The sequence below is a fragment of the Ursus maritimus genome, unplaced genomic scaffold, assembly GCF_017311325.1.
Source record: "Ursus maritimus isolate PB19 unplaced genomic scaffold, ASM1731132v1 scaffold_31, whole genome shotgun sequence".
Taxonomy (NCBI): Eukaryota; Metazoa; Chordata; class Mammalia; order Carnivora; family Ursidae; genus Ursus; species Ursus maritimus.
Window position 1 is genome coordinate 26,548,236 of NW_024425675.1, and position 18,358 is coordinate 26,566,593.

General features: G+C 46.5%; 1 protein-coding gene across 1 annotated transcript in view; it reads left to right on the forward strand.

Moving 5' to 3' along the window:
* SFMBT2 (Scm like with four mbt domains 2) overlaps positions 1–18,358 on the forward strand; it is a 219,042-nt gene that overhangs the window by 127,241 nt on the left and 73,443 nt on the right. The window contains exons 8-9 of the mRNA XM_008705414.2: positions 12,486–12,587; positions 16,568–16,715. Of these exons, the coding sequence (XP_008703636.1) occupies positions 12,486–12,587; positions 16,568–16,715 (250 nt within the window). The remainder of the gene's footprint in view (positions 1–12,485; positions 12,588–16,567; positions 16,716–18,358) is intronic.

Here is an 18,358-nt window from a genome sequence, read left to right on the forward strand (position 1 = left end):
CGCATGTGTGAGTGGGGGGACGGGCAAAGGGAGAGGGAGAGAGAGAGAATCTCAGTCAGGCTCCAAGCTGAGTGCAGAGCCTGACACGGGGCTCGATCTCATGACCCTGAGATGATGACCTGAGCCGAAATCAAGAGTCTGACGCTCAGCTGAATGAGCCACCCAGGCTCCCCGGTTAGGTTGGGCTTTTAATTTCCACATGCCTTTCGTAAACAGGCACTTGCAAATTGCAGTATCTCAAGAGGGGACACTGGTATAAGGAGGAGTCTATAAGTCTTTTCCTTTTGTGATCTGATGGAAAGCGAGGGTCCCAGTAGGCTTGTGCTTCTGTGCCGTGAACCCTCAACTTTCACCAAGCTCTGTCCTGCCTTGAGAAAGGCACTCTGAGGGGGTCTGTGTGTATCGTGGGTGTAAGTGGAAGCATGGGGGTCTTTCAGCTTCTCTTTACTTCCCTTGGACAGGCATCCATCCTGAGTTACCTTCTCTGGATGGAATGAAGTCAAGAGTAAGAGAAAATCGGCCTCCAGTATTGTCTCCAGCCCCACATATAATCAGAAGGATAAACAAATCAGATAAACTGTTACATGAATATGTAAAGTTGTGTTTGACATTTAAAAAGAGGAAAGAATAAGTTTAGAATAGTAGAGACCCGGCTTAACGCTTGTTAATATTTACCAAGATGTCCCGTGGGTGGTGCTGGTGAGATTTCTAGGTCCCAGCAGGACTGATTCTCACCCCTAGCATTTTGATGTCCCTAAAGGTACCTACGTGCGTACCTAACTCCAGTCTGCAAAGGAGTTCAGAAACTTCAGTCATTTCAGTTGTGATTTTGTCCAAATTGGTCCATTCACCAGACCTCAGTTGTTTCTGAGCTACCAGTGATTCTGAGAGGCTGCAGGGGTGTCCGTAAGGGGGTGGGGGGTGAGCAAGGCTAGGCCAGGAAGTGTTGCAAATCCTGGTTCTTGTGCGATGAGTCACACACCTTTGGAGTATCTCTGGAGTGTATGGAAACCCTTTCAGAGCCATCAGGGTGGGGTACAGAGGCACAGGATAAAAAGTGCAGGTGTAAAGCTGGGGATACTTGGTACGAACGCCAGCGTCATGCTCGCGCGGGAGATTGTTGTCTCGGTGAGTTCGATCACTGAGCCCAGAAGGGTGGGAGAAATGGCACTGGGCCCTCTCCACGTGCTGTGACGTTATCTGCACAGCGGCTCGACACAGCAGGCCTCCTTGGTCTTCCCGGACACTCAGGGAGTCTCCAGGCTCAGAGAAGTTGATCCCTCGTCCTACCCTGTGCTGGGAGACCGTGGTGGAACCAGGACGCACACACAGACCTCTCTGAATCCCGGGGCTGAGATCTTTTTCCTTTTGCTTTTGAACAGTCTCTAGAAGTAAACGAGGGAATTTAAACGCTGAGCCCAATGAGTGTTAGTACAGCAAAGGTTGAGAACAGAAATCCGCAGAGTATGAAGGATTTGCCTGTCAGAGTGTCGTGTGGGCTGGGACATGCTGAGTGACTCCTCCTTGTTCAGTCTCCTCTGACAGAGGGTCTGTCGGCTTTTGGGGCAGGATGATTCTTCATTGTCCTATGAGCAAGTGCCTGTGTTTCTTGCAAATGCCCGTACTCCAGAGGCTGGAGGTGTTCCCCAGGTAGAAGTAGAATCCCCGGTGTGGGCCAGGAGGAGGGGCCCCGTTTTACGGGACAGCAGTGGGCTTGGGAAGAGGCCTGTGACCAGTTTGGGTCGGCAGTATCCGAGCAAGCCAGTTGCATGGTTTCTAGCACAGGTGACCTTTCCAGAGGATGCATGGGGAAGAGGCGGCTCTCTCCTCTTCCTCTGCACTTTATCCCGCCGGGCTGAGGATGCTGGGACTCCGCAGCCGTCTTCAGGCCCTGAGGAGAGCTGAACTGACGGAAGTGGTCCCCCAGAGCGTGGAGAAGGACGGACTGGACCTGGGCCGTGTATGACGTTGATGCCTGCTCCCTTAACCAGCAGCCTGGGGTGGAACAGTGTGTTCCAGGACATAACGGATTTCCTGACGGTATATGCCAGTTTGAGTAGGGTTTTCTGGCCTGGCCATGTCAAGGTGGCCAAGTGGGTAAAGCTTTCCTCAGGGAACAGTCCCTGCTGGGTGACTGGTCTGCTTGTCTGTAGGTTTGAAGTGAGAGTTTACTCCTTACAAATAGCAAACCCGCCGCTGCCTTGGAGGGAGGCAGGCAGGTTAACGAGTACGTGAGTCGTGCATCGTCCTCGTATTATACACAGGGCATCTGTGGCGCAACACCATACTGTGAGTGTGCTGTGTTTGTTCCCTTTCTCCGTCACAGCGTCTTCTCATGTCATACACTACGTGTTCAGAGCAGTGGCCTTGGGAGGGTAAGTAACAACACTGGATCTGCAGTGTAGACTGGCCCAGATTCACAGTCAGGATTTCCAGGCCTTGTTGGGACAGCATCTAGAAGTCAAAACTGAAAGGGTTGGTCTGCAGAACTCATCAAACCAGGAGACTGTGCAGAGCTTCCAGGCTGACTAAATGTTGGAGACAGAGGCAAAGAGAACCAAGGGGGCTCGCGGAAAGTGAAGAGGGAGGAGCCCACACGTGCACGTGACCTCTCAGCGAGACCCGACTTCTCTCTTGACCGGGTCTGGATCGGTGGTTCACAGCTGGGGAGGATTTGCCTGCCAGGGGGCGTGTGGCAACGTCTGGAGGCGTTTTGATGGCCACACGTGGGAGCCTGCCACTGGTGCCTCGTGGGTGAGGCAAAGAATTATCTGGCCCCCAAATGCCAACAGTGCTGAGGTGGAGAAGCCTTAGTCCAGAGAACGAATACTTTCTTCCCCTGGAAACCAGTGGACTGGTTAGCAGTGAGGACAGCTGGGATGTGAGGAAGACGCTTGAGACTTTTCACTGGTATTAGGTCCGTGCCAGGCTGCCTGGCACTTGGCCCTTAAAACTGTGGGATCTTCCCCACCTGAACACCGTTCAGGGGAGCTCACACTCTCTGGGCTACAGTCGCTGCTGTCCATGTCTGCAAGGATCGGAGCACAAAACCAGCCTGCTTTGTGGAAAAATGGTGCTCATTACCCGCTCTGCATTCTATCTCTGAAGGGTCGAGTCCACCCGAGTGGGGACCGTTCAGGACCATGGTCACAATTTCCAAGACAGCTGTTGGGTTGCATTTGGGGCTGTCAGCAGAAGGGGCAGCCAACAGTATGTCAGCCGCGTTCCATCACTGGGCTGTGAAGCTTGGACTCCCCCCAGAGCGGCCTCAGCCCAGGGCACTTAGACTGCCTCCCCCAGCCCCGCTGGGCATTGCTGTGGAGACGGGAAGAGAGGCCCTGGCTTTACTGGGGAGAGGATGCAATAAGTGTGGGAATGTAATCACTGTTTACCTACACACACAAAATCAGCCGTGGTTTTTCCCATAGTGCTGCTGTAAGTAAGGTTGCATTTCTTGCCATTTACAAATGCTTTTATGGTGCTAAATGTTAATCAATGAAAGGCATTCTCAGTGCTCTGCTTTTTTCTTTTTCTTTTCTTTTTTTTTTTTTTTTTTTTAAACCTAGTGTACCAGTTTTTGGACTTAACTGTGAAATAGGTCAACTCTTGTTACCTGTTATAAATCTTGTGGTTCAGGTTGAAGTATATAGTACTGCATTTTCTCATTACAGTTTTTTAACTTGATTTACTGCATGACTAGTAGATAAAACGACTATTTACAGCTGTAAGTGAAGAATGGAAATGCTGATTAGTGTTCGGCGTACAGATTTTTTATTACATTTTCATTATAAATATTTCATTGGCTAAATTTAATTCAGTGCTGTGGAATTAAAATGTAATAATGCTATTGATTTAATAAATGCTGGCATCCTAATGTCCATTTTTAGATGAAACTACGATAATGAGAGTAATTTTCTAGTGAACATATGAGCATTAGATCTCTGCTAAAACAAAAAGAGGAACAATATGATAAATTGCACTGGATCTTTTTTTTTTTTTTAGCATGACATATCATGCTGATATGAGTAAAGGCGTTAAAGCATAGTTCATTATATATCAATTTGAATGTAATACTAATTAAAACCTTCCTTTGACTTCACTGAAGCCTATTCTTAGAAATTATGTAAATTAATTGAGGCCTTTGAAAAGATGCATGCGCAATGTTTTGAGTACCCTGTGGACCAAAAAACTGCCATGTCGGAACTGAATGAAATGACACCGTGCAGTAATTTTGTTGATACACTAAGAGATGTGGGTGCTCCGGGAGCCTGGGTGGCTCACTCAGTTGAGTGTCCGACTCTTGACCTCAGCTCAGGTCTTGATCTCAGGGTTGTGAGTTCGAGTCCTGCATTGGGCTCTATGCTGAGCGTGGAGCCTACTTAAAAAAAGAGAGAGGTTTTGGTGCTTAAAAAAATGCAGGGGAGGGGCAAATTGCCTATCTGCTTTTTGCCCGTTTTATTTCATATCAACATATGCAAAAAGGAGAGAGCAAAGAATTAAAGACTGAGCCTATATTGCCCCCCCTGGAAAATCTCCTGTAGCATTTGATTGTGGAACTTGGGTTAGGAGTCTGGTTTCCGCACAGGGCAGGATGCACTGCTTTTCTTACGTGGCAATCCTCACCAAGTGCATTTTAATTGTATTGTGTTAGTTTGAACTCATCCTCCCTGGCGCCCCATTCTTCATAGTGTCCTATCATGTGCAGTGTATTTCTCTAGTGAAACAGGGGTGGCAAGAAGCATCAGCTATTTCAGGAGTCTGTGATAGCCACTTGCCACATTTTGAGGGTATAACGTGCAGTTCTTCCAGCCCCTAAGATAAATGCAGAGATGAGTCAGGTTCAGGGAGGAATGTGGCCGATGAGGGGCACCGAATACGATGGAACGTTCCATCTTCCCCGTCTCCTCTTCCTCCTGTGTCCTGCGGAGTATGTTTCATAGCCTCCTGTAGATTAATACTTAGAGTCGTTTGTCTGTTTTATAAAGCACTCCGCTGCTCACCCTGCAGCTTTATCACTCTGCCAGAGAAGTTTGGGGTGGTGCTTACTCACGGATGACTAATGTGAAGACTGCTCTACACAGGGGTGTTCCTTCGGTAGCTGTGTTTGATTCTTCCAGAAGCAGCTAGGACCTTTTCCAGGCATGGCAGGCCCTTCCAAGGCAGGGACCGCAGCAGAGGCTGATGTTGGAAGTGGTGGGTGACTGGCATGGACCTCATGCACCGGGGCGGTGGGGGGGTGCATGCCCTGAGGTTGTCCGATCTCCTTGACCTCTGCATCTCGGGTGAACAAAAGTGAGACGTCAGCCAGAGCTGTAAAGCCGAATAGCCAAAGACACTGTGGTTTGTCCGCACTTCTTTTTCCAGCGTGACACTTTGTCTTGGTCCCTCCTTTGTCATTTTCTAACTAAATTTCAAGCTTCTCAGCATCAGGAGCTGCATCATCGGCTTCCTCTTCCTTCCGTGTAGATTGATGCTTAACACGTAGTATTTAAATTACTACTGACGGGTTGAGAGTCGTGTGCACTTTGTAGCCGGGAACGTGGACTCGATTAACCACGTTTATCAGATTAACCTGTCTGGGTTAGCATCGGTAGTGTGAGGCGATGGGTACCGATGAAGGATGGCTTGCTTACAAGGCACCATAAGCATTTTGCTGGGTTCGTAAATCTTCATTGCTTGCAGAACACACGAAAGCAGTTAGTAGAAATCACCTGTTCATTTTTGATGAAGACTGAGTGTATATGAACATTTGGGGGGTAATTTTTAGTGTCACAATTCTCTGACACACTTGTTTTCATAAGCCATTAAAAATGTATTATGAATTAACAGCAAAAATTGGAGGTTAAGGAGATGAGGAGTACTAATAGCCGTTACTTTTTAACCTGGCAGTATCTGTCTTTGAAATAAAATTTTAGGAGCCCATAGGCTACAAGAGTTTTATTTGTTTACTAATTAGCAATAATTAAATAAAAGATCCTTTTTGGCCTTTGCTTCCCAGTCCGGTCTATAACTTGAAGCTAATCATGGATGTAGTCAGAGCACTTGAATTTGAATCTGGCTTCACTGATGAGCTCTATGTCCTTACTTAGATAACTTAACCTCTCTGTGTCTTTCTTTCTTTTTCTTTTTTTTTTTTTTTTTAAGATTTTATTTATTTGACAGAGAGAGCCCTGAGCCGAAGGCAGACGCTTAACGACTGCGCCACCCAGGCACCCCCTCTCTGTGTCTTATTTTCCTTACTGTAGGTTGGATACTCCCCTGTAGTCTGCTGTGAGGGGAAAATGGTAATGCGAGAAAGTGCTCACAGGTATTTACAATATGTTGAGTTGTTACGGTTTCCGTTTTTGGTATCATGTGCTAAACCAATTTTATTCTCAGTGCAGAGTGCCTGAATGGTAGTGCGAGAGTGCGGGAACTCCTGGGTTCTGGAGGGAATAAAGCTGATGGAAAACAGAAGTGGATGTATACATAATCTCTTTTACATTGTCATTCCACTGAAAATAAGGTTCCCTGAAGAGCGATTGTTAAGGTAGGCTGGTAAGACAGTCCTCCAATAAAATGAAGGGCGTTTTACTTCTGATCAATATAAAACTACTTTAGGGCAAGAATAAAACATGTAGCGATGAGTGTAGATGGGGATGACATTGCCCGCGTTTCTTAAATGAAAGTTTTTCTGTAAGCAATTTAACTGGACTCCGGTACATTTAAATAAACAGTGTTTCTTGAATGTGGCAGGCATATTTGTGAACGTGCTGAGGATTTAGGAATCCCTCCTGATTTCAGGAGTAACGTCATTCTCGATCTGATAATTGTGAGGTGGGAATGGTTCTCTAGAGCTTTTGCAAAGGCCAGAATGAATCTTTCAAACCACAGTGAATTTTCCATTCTCTCCCAGTGGATAATCAGTTTTGCAGATCATCTTCAGGGGCCAGGAACACTCTCTTTTTTAACATCGAGAATGATTAGCTGGTGTTTGCATAAATGAATGTGGGTACCCTGCATGAGCAGCCCTAAGTAAATGGTCTGGGGGCGATTAAATTTGTTTTTCAATGAGAGGATCTGTACCTTTCCTCGTATATGAATATGAATGTACTTACACACACACACACACACACAAAGAGCTCAGAAGGTCTGTGCATTGTCTTATTCAGAAATTTACTGGCATTGAATTCTTTAATTATCATAAAAAATTCTGTGTTTTTTAGGCGTGTCAGTGACTCCCTTTGCCTTTTTTGATCAGACTTAAATGCCTAAACCCGGTATTTGAAGGCCCAGACTCCCGAGCTAAATTTACCAAGCCACTTTCCCGTCATCTTTTCTTTACCCTTCCAAGTCACGTGCTTTCCTATTCCAAATTAAGATTCCCTCCTGTAAATCCTCAGATCGCCGTCGCCGTGGCAGTAGTGATTTTTATATTCTAGCTGCAGTAAAAATGTTCGTTCTGGAATTTCTTCAAGCCTGGATCTTCGATAGCTGTCCCTTGTTTTCCTCCTTCTCCCTCTGATAACGTGTGCGTACGTGTGTGTGTTTCCTACGTCATGGAGTACTCTGTGTGTGTGGTATCTTGGTGGTGTTTACTGCATGTTTATTGAGTGAACCATAGAATATGGAATTGGAATGAATATCAAGAAATCCATCTAGTTTTGGACATTTCTTCAACGTACTTCAATAAATACTTGTTGGGGTCTTTATAGGATGAATGGTGGAACACAAATGGGAGAGTTCAGCCCTGGCTGGGAAATACTGCCCTGCACACGTGGCTGCCTGTCCAGTGTGTTTCAAGGGCTCCGGGGGCCGGCGGGAGGTGTCAGTGCCAGCCCTGTGAGCAGGTACTATCTGCCTCTTGTAGTGCAACGTTTCTGACATCATCGTTCACGAAGGACAGACGCATCAGGGCGGTAGATGTATAGTCATCATCAAACTCGGGAGCGTCATCCGTCTTTGCTCCTGGATTTTAAAAATTTTCATTGTGTTGACTTGCTTTTGAAATGGGTGGTCATTGAAGGATTGTTCTTTCTTTTCTTTTTTTTTTTTTAATGTACTGATTAACAAGTGACTTTAAGAAAGCGGAAGGTGGGGCTGGGGATACAGGAGCGTGTTGCATAGTTGCTGGGCTTGTCTCTGAAGTTGAGAGTATTCATTTAAGAGGCTCTTCTGCATAGATGTGGATTATTTGAGACCAGAATATAAACGCCCATGTTTGGATGCAGCTACTTCTCATAATGTCTGGCTTCCTTTTTCAATATATGAAATGATAGGGTTGAAGAATTTTCACATAGTTTGGAACAGATGCATTTCTACAAGGCCGAGGTCTGTGTGCTTGCAAGTCATTGAAAGCTAGAAGTAGTTTAAGATGTAGGAAATCTGAGCCATGATTGACAATGAGAAGACTGCTTTGTAAACCTTTGCTCACTGAGCATTAGTCCTAAATTGCTTAGAAATATTTGATTTTTTAAAAAGATTTTATTTATTTGAGAGAGAGAGAGAGAGAGAGCACAAGGGACAGAGGGAGAGAGACAAGCAGACTCCTCACTGAGCGGGGAGCCTGACACGGTGCTCAGTCCCAGGACCCTGAGACCATGACCTGAGCTGAAGGCAGACACTTAACCGACTGAGCCACCCAGGCGCCCCTCAGTTGCTTAAAAATATTTTAATGTCATTGAGATAAAATACTGTCAACACCATTTTAATTTTTTTAAAATATTAATGTCATTAATCTTTTCATTTCACATATGGCCTTGTATTTTGATGTGAATGGTATTTTTATGGGTGAGCAGAAAGACAGAGACAGTGGAGGACAAACAAGCACATGGCCACTCCAGGAAAGAGGGAAGAGCGTGTGATTTCTGCGCAAAATGATCCCCTCTTTACCTAGACATAGAGTATTTGCAGGATACCCTGAAACCATGAACTATAAACACTTTTAACACCAGCTGCAGCTCTGGAAGGAGGTTATCTGAGGAGCAAATTGTTGCCCTGAGCCTCGATGCAGCCAGTGCCTGGTCCCACCGGACAACTGTGAATAAAACAAGGCAGCTGTTAAGGGACATCTAGTAGTGTAGGGTTCCTGGTGCAGCACTGGAATCTGGTAGGGCTTGGAGCATTGATCCAGGAGGGGTGTAGATGTGGCTAGAGACTTCGTGTCAGTGGTCAAAGTCAAACTGAGAGCCTGGAACGTAGAGAGGGTCTGTCAGTCCTGCATCAGCCCTACTTGGAAAGCTGGCTCTACTCACAGCAACGGTAGGAACAGAAGTATCTGGGGCAAAGAGTGGGCACAGACCTGAAATCAAGAGGGGCTGAAGACAGTGGGTAGACCAGAAGCCCAGAATGTTGTCCGGCACCCCGGACGGCAGAAACAGAAAGGAGAAGCAAAGCCAGGTGATGGATCGAAGTTGCAAGGAGAGTGCTGGGGCAGAGGCAGCCAGAAGTTACACATTTCCTATTATTGGTGAACCACACCTCGAGAATGTTTAGCCTTGTAGCTGTGAGTAATGAGAGGGAGCATGGCAGCAAGGAGGGACATCTGATAGCAGAGAGAAACAGAACTTCTGTGAAAACCTTACCTTCGTCTAGGCCGTTTATTACACAGTGGACCCTTGAGCCGTGTGGATTTGAACTCCACTTACACGCAGATTTTTTTTCAGTAGATACAGTCGAGTACTGGAAATGTGTTCTCTCCATGATTTATTTATTCTTTCTTTCTTTCTTTCTTTCTTTCTTTCTTTCTTTCTTTCTTTCTTTCTTTCCTTCATTATCTGTTTCTGACCATCAGGCCTTCTTTCTTCTTTTTTTTTAATAATAATATTTTTTTATTATGTTAGTCACGATACAGTACATCCCTGGTTTTTGATGTAAAGTTCCATGATTCATTAGTTGCGTAGAACACCCAGTGCACCATGCAATACGTGCCCTCCTTACTACCCATCTCCATGATTTTCTTACTAACATTTTCTTTTCTCTAGCTTACTTCATTGTAAAAATGCATTATCATACAGACAGCATACGAAATATGTGTTAATCGACTGTTTATGGGGTTGATCAGTAAGGCTTTTCTAGTCAGTAGTAGGCTCATAACTTTTTGGGGAGTCAAAAGTTCTACGCAGATTCTCAACTGTGCGGGAGGTTGGCGCCCCTAACCACCACATTGTTCAAGGCTCAGCTGGAGTACACGTGCGTCCCTAGTACCTGAAGGCTTTCCTGTCTTGTCAAGCGGGAAATTAATGACTGCTTCAACTTGTTGACTATATTCGGGCGAAGTTTGTGTTATATTACAACTTGGGAGTAATTCCTTCTTTCAAAAGGGGAAAGGGTTCTTGTACTTAAAAGGGGAAAAGTTTTTATCTGCACAACCCACTAATGTGCCTCAGCTCCCCCTGACGGTGAGATACTGGGAGGGTGTTGATGTCTGGCAGGAACTGTAACTTTCGATCTTTTCCTACAGGTGTCAGCTTGTGCTTTTCGGTTCAAGTTTACCGCTTTTGTCTCATCCCTGGTGGATTTTGGCCCTTTCTTGGCACTGTGGTTGATGTGTGTTAATATGCATTAACTCTCTGTACTGTTTCTTTTGATTTTTTTTTTTTCTGAGCCAGCTTCCCAGCCACCGTTAAAAATAAATGCTGTAGGGGGGCGCCTGGGTAGTGCAGTCTAGTTAGGCGTCTGCCTTCGGCTCAGGGCGTGATCCCGGCGTTCTGGGATTGAGCCCCACATCGGGCTCCTCCACTGGGAGCCTGCTTCTTCCTCTCCCACTCCCCCTGCTTGTGTTCCCTCTCTTGCTGGCTGTCTATCTCTGTCAAATAAATAAATAAAAAATCTTAAAAAAAAAATGCTGTAGGGATGCCTGGGTGGCTCAGTCAGTTAATGACCTGCCTTCTGCTTGGGTCATGATCTTGGGGTCCTGGGATCAAACTCGGCCTGGGGCTCCCTGCTCAGCGGGGAGTCTGCTTCTCCCTCTGCCCCTCCCTTCCTCCCACCCCGCTTGTGCTTGCTTGCTGTTTCTCAAATAAATAAATAAAATCTTTAAAAAGAAAAAACCCCGCTGTATTATCAGTATAAAACAATAAAATCTTCTCCTGCACTTAAGAATATTTCCTTGTGCTTTGCCTCGTGTGCATATGATTTTTGTCAAGTGTTGGTTGTTAAGTTCTTAAGGAATTGGTAAAGGTTGAGAACGGGCTTGCTCTGTCCATGAGTTTTTATCATATGTCGTTGCATACTGAACACATCCCTTCTTGTCGGACACCCCCTCAGCCCTCCCCCAGATGTGGTACCGTTTGCTTTGGCCAGACCCAGCATTTATTGTGCGCCCACTGGGTGTGGGTCCCTTTGCAGACGGCTGTGGCGACATGAGACAGGGTCCTTGTGGTTCTGTGGGTGTCTGAAGTCTGCACTGTCTTTGGTGAAGCAGTGGAGTGATGGGGAGTTTCGTAAGCAGGTCTTCTGTGGTCTCCTTTCTCCACCACCTGCCCTGAGCACCTTTTGCTGGGGGAGCGGTCCCAGCCCTGCGGGACTCTGCCAGCGATCCTCGGAGTCGCACGTGGAATGACATCATTGAATTAATTAAAAATCCACTTTAGATTTGCAGATAAAAGAAAGTAATAGATCCCTCGGTATTTGTGTTACTTCCCAGCCCATTGATGTATTTAGAACTAGCAGGATTTATTTGCAGCTGTAATGCCCTCAGGGACGGGCTGCAAATACGTTTATTTATCCACCAGCGTTTATCCGGGCTGTGAGTTATGAGATGACCTCCATCTCAGCAAAATAAATCCTGGTATCCAGAGTCCAGCCAGCCTCATCTATTGCCGTATAGGGAAAGTGGATATTGAAATTTGTTTTCTTGGGAAGGCAGGAAGGCTCTATCTTGCACGCATACGGTTGCTGTGAGTGGGTTATAAAACTGTCAGACACCTATTAAACTGGGGGTGTTGCTCATCTTTCTGGAGCAGAAGTCGGGTTCTGATTGTGTGCAGGGCTGCGTTGGACCTTTATATGCGCGCATTCCCAGGATCGGCGGCTTACCACCAGTAACTGATAAGCTGTGTGCTCCTGGGCACAGGAGGCGGGGGCAAGCCGTGTCGGCCACCGGGTCTCCCCGAAGCCCCGCGAAGTAGCTCCAGGAGCAAGAGGCCACGTTTCCTGAAGATGCACCTACTGTGTGTTTCAGATGACTGATTGCCCCACTGCTCTGAGGTGCTTCTCTTAGAGCTCCTAGAAGACCGAAGCAGGGCAACGTGAATTTTTCTGCTTAGTGTAAATTTAAGTATGGCCACAAAGGCTTGTTTCCTTCCCTGGGAAAAGCAATTTAGCCCGCAGAAAATTATTAAATCCAGAGTATCTTGCAATAATGAGAGATTTGAAATGGGAGGGTTAATTATTTCAATCCGATTTTAGTTACCCGATAAAATGTTCAAGGAGAGCGTCCGGAGAGCGCCCGAGTTCATTTACACTACCGTCAGCTTTCAGCGTCTCTGTCCTTCCCCCCACAGGATCATGCAGATCTGCGAAGCCATTTCTTCACAGTTGGGATGAAGCTAGAAACAGTGAATTTGAGTGAGCCCTTTCATATCTGTCCTGCATCAGTGACCAAGGTGAGCTTCCCTCCCTTGCTCTTCACCTCCACCTCCCGCCGACCTGCTCACAGCGGGCCATTTGGCATGTGCTGGCTCCGGGGCGGGCTGCAGCGCAGTGAACAGCACACTGGCGCCGAATAGCACGCCGGCCGGGGAGCGAGCGCCTTCTCCCTGGGCCGTGCTGTCCCAAGCACCCCTTATGTCACTGGTTGCAGACAGCCAGGCTGGTCACGTGCCTCCTGCTGCAGGAGAGATTGGGGTTCATACGGACCGCACTGTCGATGTCCTTGAGTGACCTGAAACGAGGTGCAGGTGCACAGCTGAGTTACAGCAGTGAACTCTGCCATGAATATGTGCCACCTTCTGTGGTTAGCCTGGGTCACACCCACGCGTCCATTTGTTCCCGTTCTCATTCGCACGAACTGCTTGGCAGTCACACACGGTAATCACTGCAGTAGTCACTTGGTCCTCGTCCACTGGCAGTCCTTGGTGTGGTTGACTTGCATTCAGCAAATGCCCGCCGGTGTCCCATCTCCAGTGTGTGTCCCCGCGTCCGCTTCCTTTTTGCCACTGGCTTTCCTTCCGTAAAGGAAGAGCCTGTCTCTGTGTTTCGCAAATGTAAAACGAAATTACCTTTAATGTGAAGTCATTTTTGTGATGGTCTGATGGTCTTTCAAGATTGTAATTTCCCTTGGCCGTGCAGATAATCTCACAGAAGTCACCTGTGGAAGTCACACCTACAGTACGTGTCTCCGCCTGAAGTACCCTCTAACAGGTGGCGGGGACCCCGAGAAGCCCAGCGTTCTTACCCAGTGTATGTTGCCATTAACAGCCTTCTGTGAGGGAACTTAATTAACGGTCCAAAAGTCAATTCCATTTTAATTTCTTTTACCCAGGAAGACTGGATTTGTTAATTCAGTGATGAGTGTTCTAGAGTCATTTTGTATGCTCTTCTTTTATTCATGATTTGGTAAAATTTGAAAAATACAGTGGTGATAATGTATTTCAGAGTATGGGAAATGGTTATAATCATGAAATGCCTTTTTCTTTTTTTCTAAATATTTTTTCTGTAGAACATAAATTACTTTTATGTAACTCTTAGAGTAATTTATTTGAAGAATAAGTTGCAGGATGGTTTTTGGGGTTGCAGTTTACGTCCTCATAGTCATACACCTTGCATTAAAAGCCTTTTTATTTAAATCGACCTTTGGGGTTCTTCAGTGTGTATTCTGGGAGGTGCACATTTTCCCAGAACTGATGGATGATACCTTGCGGAAGCCTGGCCAGAATTTCCCTTTGTTCCAGCAGCAGCTGATACAGTGATTCCTGGACACATATTACCCTGTCCTCATTCTAAGAGGCTATGGTGCCAGCTTCGCCTGGTGTTCACACAGTAAAGGAAACAGGTGCAGATGTGCCGAGTGCCGTCAGTAGTGAACTCACACTTTCATGCCTGTAAATAATCATAATCTATCATGTTAGGATGTGGCGTACTGCTTATGGTTAGAGTCAGCCCAAATATCCTCATCTTGTTGGATAGATTTCCAGGAACAGTAGTTTGGTTTCCCGATCAATAATTTTTTCTCTAAGTAAGTCTTATTGGGGGGCGGGGGCAGAGAAGATATTTTCTCTGATTTTTTTAAGGTACATTTTCTTTTTCATTTTAGCTTTTCTTATCCTTTTTACCAAAGATAGCGTACTCAGTCTTTCTGTTCTGCATGCACCCCTTTTTCTTCTCCCGTTGACCCTGTTATAGAATGTAAGGATTACAGTGTGGGCTTTGGCCTCTTAGGATGTCAACGGGCATGTCCCCAGGTTCAAGACTCCCCTACAGAGAGTGAAATATCAGGAGATTCCTAATGTAGTCGGTATTTATAATTAAACCTATTCCTCCTGACATTGGAAAAGGTTTTAGAGTAGTATGTTTGAGAACGTAACGCTGCACTGTTACTACTCATCATAATGAAAATTTCATTTTCGTTTTCCTCGGGGCTTTTCTTCATGGCACACCTGTTGAAGAAATAAATAAATAACATTAAAGCCAATAGACAGGCAGGTAGTTAACTGTGTCGCAGCTCCAGGATGAAATGCCCAGCCTTTAACTGTACAGTGAGATTCTAGATGGTGTTTTTGGTGATCTAAAACAGTATGGCACTGACAGATGATGATGATGTAACTGCGTATGTGAAATCTACCGTGTTATTTAGGGAAAGAGTCTTGGTTCTGTTTCTTTCATGGCTAGCTCTGAGCCACGTAGTTTTGGGCCAGTTGGTTAATGCTCTAGGTTGTAGTTCTGAGACCTGCTGGCTCTGGACCATGTGGACCATGACCCTGATGGATTTGAAGATAATGAATTACATGAATGTGCATTTTAATAACTTTTGGAGATTCCTTAGTGCACATGCTTACAGGGTCCAGTGGTGCTAAGAGATGCAGCCACTGGAATCCCACACTTGTAATATACCTCTGTGTGTGTGTGTGTGTCTCATGCACATGTGAGACTACATCCCATCCCACTGGCGTTGGTAGGTACTATTCTGGACACTGGGAATGTAGACAAAAGTCCCTGCTTTTACAGAGCTTATATTTTAATGGGGGGGGGGAGGCGAGGAGACAAAGTAAGTAAATCCATATAGAATGTTACATGTTCCATGCTAAGGAGAAAGACACAGCAGGGAAGGGACGAGCAGAGGGGGGAAGGCTGGAGTGTGGGAGGGAAGATGCGGTTTTAAATCAGGCTGCAGGAAGATCTCACTGGGAAGGTGAGGTTTGGTCCTTTGCTCTGTAAAGTCTACTTTCAAAGGCAGACCTCAGGCAACACAACAATCGCCATTTACCGGAATTCACATCGAGAAGAACAGAAGTGAGTGCACTCTGCTGCTTTCGTTTTTAATTCGACTGCTTCCAGAAGGTATTTTGTAAATGAAGCAGCCAGGAATCATAGCTTAGTAAGAGTGTTAGGATTTCCTAAGAAAGACTGGTTTATGTCTGTTGAGCTCCTAAAATGATGTCTTTCTTCCTGGCCTGTTGCACATACTAGACCCTTTACCCCCATCATGCTTTAAAGTGCTGGGTCCCATCCCAGTTTTGCATTCTGCTCTTCCCATCAGCGTGCCTGGTTCCTATTTCGTCACTGATATATTTTGTTTTTCCTTACACGCAGTGGCTGTTTGTGCAGTTCTGTGTACAAAGCATTTTCTGTGCGTCGTGGGAACAGCTTGATGAGTAACAGAGAGGAGACTGCCCTCAGAGCATCTGTTGGGGGAGACCCATTTGGGGTCAGTCCCCAGGAAGGAATGAGGACTTTCAGGACAGAGGTGCAGGGCTAAAGCTTTGGGGGCTCTGTACTCTAACTGGAGTGGTCAGGAAAACAGTCCAGCAGCACTGACTTTTGGGACGCACCTTGAAAAATACACTGTTGCTTTGAAAGAGCTTTGGCAGATTGGGTGTTGAGGCTGGGAGGATGTCAAGCAGGGATGTGCCTGGGAGAGTGATTCTTCTTGGGCTGGAGCCTGGGGTGGTTGTTGGGCTGTGAGGCGGGATGAAGCCAGAAGTCCTTAAGCCAGACGGTGGACCTTCTTGAGTGATCTGGTGTGAGCACATGGGTCCCTGCTGTGGACAAGGAGAAACCATTGACCTTTCAGGGCCTGCCTTGGCATTGCTGAAGGCCTGGCTTTGTCTTCCCACATAAGTTTGGTTTTCTTCCAGCCCCGGCCGTCGGTTGACTTCTCTAAAGTCACCCCTATTGTTACCTTCTCTGTTTTCTGTGTCTACCACTCATTTGCTTCTCTTTCCATTAAAATGACTGCAGTGATCAACTCTTAACTTATTAGCAACTGGATCAATTTAGTAATATACATTGCAGTGCCCGTTTGTGCTGAAATATTTTGATGAAATGTATTTATTGCCTTTGGAAGCCGTGCCAGCATTTCATACTAGCTTTACGTGAAAATCCCAAGGAATTAACCCTTGACTCTGTGGTTTGTCTTTTCTTTCAGGTTTTTAACAATCATTTTTTTCAAGTGACTATTGATGACCTAAGACCAGAACCTAGTAAACTCTCAATGCTGTGCCATGCGGATTCTTTGGGGATTTTACCAGTACAATGGTGCCTTAAAAACGGAGTCAATCTCACACCTCCCAAAGGTTCGTATTCTGTGAAAATGTGCAGGGTTTCGTTCAGGAGGGCGTCATACTGTCACCGAAGTGTGCCTTTGTTAATCTTGAGAAGTTTAGGTTGTAAATGATTTCGACATCATGGGTAAAGTGTGTCTCACAAGTGGCTTGACACAGGAGTCTATCCCAGCTCGCTGCCCTGGTGAGGTGCGTGACTTTGGGCTTCTCGAGACATCCACGTCTGTCCACCGCAATTCCCTGTTGGTTATCGTGTGCGGGGCTGCTGGTGTGTGCTGACAGAGGACATAGCATCGCTAGGTGATCAGGGTTGGTTCAACACTTACACGTGTCTGAGAAGTGGCTTTAAACATGCAATGAGGGGCGCCTGGGTGGCTCAGTTGGTTGAACATCCGACTCTTGATCTCAGCTCAGGTCTTGATCTTGGGGTCGTGAGTTCGAGCCCCACATTGGACTCCACACTGGGCCAAAAAGAAAAAAAAAATGCAACCAAATGTTGAAGAATTATTTCTTTCCATTTTTATTTCCAATAATTTAAATTTTCCCCAGAGGTCGGTCACTCTCTGATAGCCAACAGTTTGATGCCATAACACATTAAGATAATTCATTCCGGAGCCGGGTTGCAGGTAACTTCAAATTGAGACCACATACCACATTCTGGTTGGTAAGAATTCCGCCTGTGGTTCCGTAACGTGCTTTGCTATCCTGACAGACAGATGCTTGTTCAGAGAAGAGAGCAGCCAGACGGAAGGAGAGAGGGTGGGAAGGGAAATGCTGGGAATGATGGAATAATAGAAGAGGAAATGGGAAGAGATTACCTAGAAGAATAAACTTGAGGCAGGATTTTAACAACGACCCACAAATACTACAGGGGTTCTGTGCTGACCTTTCCAGCTCACCAAGGACTGGATGATGGGTAGTGTTCACCATGTTGGGAGGTTAATACCCACAGGTTAGGGTCCAGGTGCCTCGTCCCAGATACAACCTTTCACGGTGCTGCTCCTGCCCTGAGCTCCCCTGGGCTCCTCTCCTCCTCTGTCCTCCATGCTCATCCCCACTGGGGAGATACCTGTTGAGTGTTTCCGCCTCCGCCTTTGATCCTTCTCGTGAGGGGGCTGCGGTGCCAGAATGTGGTCTCCTTACGATGTGGTGAAACCGTTTGCCCCGTTGAACGTGCCTAACTCATTTCATCCTCAACCTGAGCGTGGCCCTGGGACGGGGCTTAGTCGCAGAGAGCTTCTGTGACCCGCCCAGGGCATATCACACGGACGGTAAGTACCAGCGAGGGGGTCGGCCTCCTGATTCCAGGCAGCGCCGTGGCGAGGACTGCAGTTCCTGAGGCCTTGCGTGGGCTGCCGTGTTGGTGCTCACGGGGGACCGTGGCCAGATCGCGCTTCGGTTTGCAAGACTATGAAATGGGACACCTGCGGGACCCTGTGGTTGCTCTACGGAGTCAAACAATGACACAAGTCTAGGTATCTTTACAATCCTCTCCGACGGTCCTACAGGTTTTTCGTTGTGAACCATCTCGTGGTAGCAGATCAGGGAAGTCTTTTTCTGCTGCAGAATTTAGCGACCGGTCACTTGCCGAGTTCGAAAGTCCCATGGACCATCTCTGCTCCCTGCCGACTTCCGTAATCAGATCATTTGTACAG